The following is a 5,180-nucleotide window of genomic DNA, read 5'->3' on the forward strand; positions in this document are numbered from 1 at the left end:
GGGGGGGGGGCTCTGATGAGCCTCCTCCTGAAAGGTAGCGAGTACTCGCCAACTTCCAGGCAGCCCACTGCACATCACCCGTCATGGAAGCCTGCCTTGAAACAGTGAAACAGCCCCTGCGCCGCTCCGAGCCGAGCGCATGACCATATTCGACACTACTAAGCTGCTGACCCACGTCGTCGCCCCTCAATAAACTCGCCTGTTTGTAATCGTGGCTGTGACAAACCTGATACGCATTTAAAGAAGGAAGGAGGGGAGTGCCCGACAGTGAGCGCAGCGGCCCTGGAAGGCGAAGCCCACGCTCCCACCTGGCCCACCTGACCTGGCGCCCTCCGCTCGTTCTGCTCGGGCGGGCAGGCCAGTCGAGCACGCGCGCGCCGCGGGTCTGCCTACCCCGGGGTCCACAGGCGCTCGCCGCGGCCACCGGCCACCGCCCGCCCATGTGATCCCTGGCGGGCGCGGGGGGAGACCTGGCGACCGAGGCGTACTTAGGTGAGGCAGCATAGATAGACCAGAGGGCACCGACCGCGCGTGGCCAGTAAGGCTGAGAAGCACGCGGGGTGGTTCAGCTCGCACGACGAACGGCGAACGGCATACGCAGTGGATAGACAAGTGTTAATTCCCGATCTTGCCCAAACTCGGTATATTTGCCTCTTGTCTATGTAGGTGACCAACACCAATGCCGGTCGATTTTTTCCTGGCCGTCTTATGCCAAAACGTCCTATAGGGGCGGATAATATCGAAAATTACATTTTTATTATTTATAAATAATAAGTGATATTCTAACTCGGTCGGTATGAGCGGTTTTGAGAGGTAGTTCCTGTCCTATTTTTTTTTTATTCAAGCACTCCTAACATAGGGATGTAAAGGCCGATAATATTACCAGTAAGATTCGGTAAACTACCCGTAAATTACCGTAACTTACAAAGCCTCAAAACGCTGGTATTTTTCGCTAAGATTCGCAAATTACCACTTAATAGAACTAAGGATCCTAACATCAATTTTTGACCGCATTCGAAACTTTTTCCATTGTTTGCTTCCCTAAAAGTACCCTAGGATATATGTTAAGAAAAACTAGAGGGGACGGGGGGGGGGACGTTTTCTCCTTCTGGTAGAGACAGTCTTAGGAGGGATTGTCTAAAAATTTGACCGGGCAATCGTCCTCAACATGGATAAGAAGCAAATCGGAGTTTGGGCAAAATCCGGAATTAACACATGCTTACTACGGCCCCTTGTTAGAGCATTCACCTGGATCCATATGGGTTGTTAAAAACTCTTTAAAATCTCATTCAGAGGCTCTTTCCTGGGAAAACCACCCAGTCGACCCGTCGAAGACAGTGTATGGTCTAACCAAGACTTCAAACGGGGCTCGTATGCTAAACCATATGGAGGGACAGATCGACAACGAGTCACTGGTCCCCGTTTAAGGTCTAGTCAGCGATGACACAAAAAGCGGAGGAGGGCCGCATTCGTTCTCCTCCCTTTCGGCCCGTGTTTCACTGCGTCGTGACAAGTGTTGGGGAAGGGGAGGGGGGGATCCTCTTGCTGCCCGGAAGCGGCACAAGAGCACCGTGCCGTGCCGTCGCGGTCCTGCATCGGGGATGTAACTCGGCGGCTGCGGGGCGCGGCGGGCGGGGCGTGCGGGACGTGTGAGTGTGCCTGTCTGTCTGGATCGCGCCAGCCCTGCCAGCCCGCGCCGTGTCAAAGCAAGACTAATGCTACGCTTCGGAACGCCCCACTCGACTCCACAATGAGGGCTGCACCGTCGTGGGGGGCGCGGGGGGCGTGCCTGCCCGCCCGGGCCCCGGAGGGGTGGGGCCGCCCGGGGCGGGGTAGGGCGGTGCGGGTCGCTCCTCGGGGGGCCGCGCCCCATCCCGTTCAGTAGTGGTTTGCGCAGCGCGGGTCGCGGATTGCCGTACGAGTTCCGCCGCGGATGTCCCGGTGAGTGACGAAGTCGACACGAGTGCGCGTGTGGCAACAGCCGGCCAGGCCGCCAGCCTTGGCCAGCCACGGACCAGAGGCCCGGCCGGCGATGTCCATGCGTTTGTGAGGTCAGCCTCACGGACGGCCTCGCGGACGGCCCCACAGCCGGTACCGTGTGCATGGCCGCTATGCTATCCGTAAGCCGAGACTCCGCACACTGTCTTTGGGGCGGTGCCGGCCATTGGTGCGGCTCATGGCGGCCCAGTCTCCCAACTGCTGCCTGGCGGGGCGCGCAGGGCACATATGGGGTCTCTGGGTCGCCTCCAGCTCATCCCCGGGGTCATGAAGTGTTGCAGGCACCATGGGGCTCCCTCCCGGCCCCTCCCGCGCCGCACCGCCGCTGCTGCTGCTGCCGCTGGTCGCCGGCCTGTTGCTGGCCCTGACCGCGCGCGGGACCCTCGCGGGGTAAGGACTCAACAGCGCACCATCATGTCCCACATTCACACAGTCCGACGCAATCGTGTCCCGTAACAAAGTGCGAGGACGACAGACCATATGCCCTAGTGTCCGTAGTGTCTGTATCCCTGGTGCGTGTGTCGCAGCGCGGTGGACCTGTCCATCCGCACCGAGCCCCTGCCGAACACCGGCGGCGCGGAGCGGCGGTCTGACGTCGGGGTGGGCCCGCGCCAGCGCCGACCCAAGCTCATCTCCTTCAGTACGGACAGCAGCCAGATCGGGGTGAGTTAGTAGCCGGCAACGGCTGCAAACTATACGTAGCAAGCGAAGAGACGTCTACAAAACTGATCTTTTTACTGTTCGCGTAAAGCGTAAAGCATGTGCGCGGTATTCATAAACGTCTTAAAATGTGTGCCAATTCGCATGGTTTGATTGGTTTCGAACAAGGTTCCGACCTGCCTAACTTCTTGGTACAATGCATATGCATACTCAAGACGTCCCTAAACAGTTTAGCCCAGCCGCACGCCACCGTTAACCGCCCGGCCGTGACGTCCTGCCCGCAGGTGGAGCTGGGCTTCACGGTGCCGCTGCTCAAGGTGCCGCTGCAGGGCGCGCGCGCGGGCGGCGCCACGGGCCCGGGCGGCCCCGGCATGCCCGGCACCCCTGGCCCCCTCTTCAAGCAGCCCATCGACGTCAACATCGGCGCGCTCTTCGTGGCCGGCTCCATGCTGCTCACCGTCATGGGCATCGTGCCCGCCGTGTACCAGGCGTTCGCCAAGCCCGCGCGCCCACCGCACTCCCTGCAAGCCAGATGTGAGTGAGGACAGCCGTGGCACCTCCTCGTAGCGCCTGCGGCCCGGGGGATAGGCAGGCCCGCAGTGCCGCCGCGCCTCACTGGCCGGCCTACCCGAGCGGCACCGGGCTGACACCCCGAGCCGCTTAGCGCCGCGACCGCCAATGACGGAGCAAGTACTACTGGACGGGCTCCCCAGGGCTCCCAGGGGCAGCAGGTGGAAGGCTCCCGCAAGCGCGTTCTCTCGCACGCAGGTTGCGTCATTATTTGACGCGGGGTACTTTTCCGACAACTCTTCATCTGGAGTCAGACATGTCAATAGCATTGTTCCGGGACGCCGTGAAAAATGCAGATAAATTGATCCTGGAAGGGCAAATTTATCTCGTAATTACGAAAGCTTTCTCTTTTCGAAGTCACACGGGATTGGAATACCCAATCTCCTAAACGTGAGATGCGTGGGTATTGACATCATGAGGGATTAATCCCCCATAATATTAGGCATGGATCTGGGCTGGTTTCTAAATGGTAGAGCATGCTCGAAATAAAAGGTTGGGGTGGACGCGTCCAATGCGCTGTTTTGAGATAGGGCACTACACTTTTCTCATCTGATTCGTGTCCGGCAGCTGCATCCGGCGAGGATCCTGACGCGGATGAGTCGCGGCCGGACTGGTTGCGGGAGGCGGACGCGGAGGCGAGGCAGCTGCTGCGCTCGGCAGAGGCGGCGCTGGCGCGGCAGGGGATCGACGCGTGGAGCTGCGGCGGCCGGGCGCTGTGCGCGGCGCTGGCGGGGGCGGCGGGACGGGTGCGCGCCGACGGCCCGGCCGCGGCGCCCATGGACCTCGTGCTGCACGGCTTGGCCAGGTAAAGGAGTGTGGTATACTCAATTTTATCGACCTTCAAATAAGACTCAAAATTGATGATACGGGGAAGCTTTTCAGAAGCTATGATAAAGTTACCCCACTGGAATAAAACAAAACGTCTCATGGGGATGATTTTTTCACAATTCTCTGGTCAAATAAAGTGCCGCGATGAAAGTATTCCGAGCCCTTCAAATGGCATCATTTGTATTGGACCCCTCGGAGAGCTCTGGCACACGGCACTGCAACTCGCCCGGCATTTTCCTCTTGTCCACAGGAGCTCTTGGGTGGAGCAGTGGGTGGCCGGCACGCGACTTCAGGACGCCGCCGCAGGTGGCGAGGACATGGCCAGCTGCGCGAAAAGGTTCGCACGGTGCGCACTCCCCAGGGAAGTCACGGCGCTCCTCGGGACGCAGAGTGTGGACACGTCCTCGGCCACATCAAGGGAGAACGCCGTGCTGCCCTGAGAGTCTGCAGTCTGAGGTTCTAAAGTATCTGAGGATCTAAACCAAAAATGCTATCGGGGAGCTGTGATATCATCCCCCTCACCTTAAAGCCAGGTACTTTCGACCAAACACGCAAAGCTCGAGGGGACAAGGACTGATGTGATGAGCATTTGTTTTCTCTGCCGTGTGTCAGAACTACGACACAACAGCATTGCGGGTTCGCATACCCGAGGCGCCAAGCGAAGCACCTTACGGGTAGAACAAGTAGGCAACCTAGCATACTGCTGTGTCGTGGCCCTGACACACGGTACAGTTCTGAACGTCAAGGGGTCCCTTCTCCCCAGCTGTACCTTCCCTCTATAAGAGGATGCTCACATGCTCACACCCCACAATGCTTGCGCCGATAGAGATGTTTGATAAAAACTTCTGTTTTGTTTGTAATGTTTTTCAAATTCAAGGACTGGTCTACCCAAGACCAAATTTCGGTGTACTTTTTGTTCAAAAATTAATCAAGACATCCCTATGTGGGAGCTCCACCGAGCTCTGTTGCCCGGAGCGCTGCTGTTCTGTGATAAAAGATGTAACCACCATGTATCCATTCCTAGATATAGAAGTAAAGGAATGTGAGACAATTGTAGTTTGTAAGTGAAATAAAGCTACTATCTCACATTGTGATATATTTACATTATTTTGTTACACATTAAA

General features: G+C 57.7%; 2 protein-coding genes across 2 annotated transcripts in view; both read left to right on the top strand.

The window, feature by feature from the left end:
- Positions 1 to 5,180, top strand: part of LOC113211911 (prestin) — a gene marked incomplete at its 5' end in the record, with an annotated part of 27,494 nt that overhangs the window by 6,684 nt on the left and 15,630 nt on the right.
- Positions 1,849 to 5,136, top strand: LOC127750154 (uncharacterized). The gene is made up of 5 exons (XM_052270909.1): positions 1,849 to 2,388; positions 2,526 to 2,661; positions 2,943 to 3,192; positions 3,796 to 4,033; positions 4,307 to 5,136. The coding sequence occupies exons 1-5, from the start codon at positions 2,285 to 2,287 to the stop codon at positions 4,494 to 4,496; spliced, it is 918 nt and encodes a 305-aa protein (XP_052126869.1). The 5' UTR covers positions 1,849 to 2,284; the 3' UTR covers positions 4,497 to 5,136.

This window comes from Frankliniella occidentalis, unplaced genomic scaffold, assembly GCF_000697945.3.
Source record: "Frankliniella occidentalis isolate FOCC.00 unplaced genomic scaffold, Focc_3.1 Scaffold143, whole genome shotgun sequence".
In the NCBI taxonomy this organism is placed as follows: domain Eukaryota; kingdom Metazoa; phylum Arthropoda; class Insecta; order Thysanoptera; family Thripidae; genus Frankliniella; species Frankliniella occidentalis.

Excerpts from the sequence above, each read along its gene's own strand:
- LOC127750154 (XM_052270909.1), top strand. The coding sequence starts at position 2,285 with ATGGGGCTCCCTCCCGGCCCCTCCCGCGCCGCACCGCCGCTGCTGCTG. Across the intron at positions 2,389-2,525 it reads GCGCGCGGGACCCTCGCGGG|CGCGGTGGACCTGTCCATCC; the intron begins GTAAGGACTCAA and ends CGTGTGTCGCAG. Across the intron at positions 3,193-3,795 it reads GCACTCCCTGCAAGCCAGAT|CTGCATCCGGCGAGGATCCT; the intron begins GTGAGTGAGGAC and ends CGTGTCCGGCAG.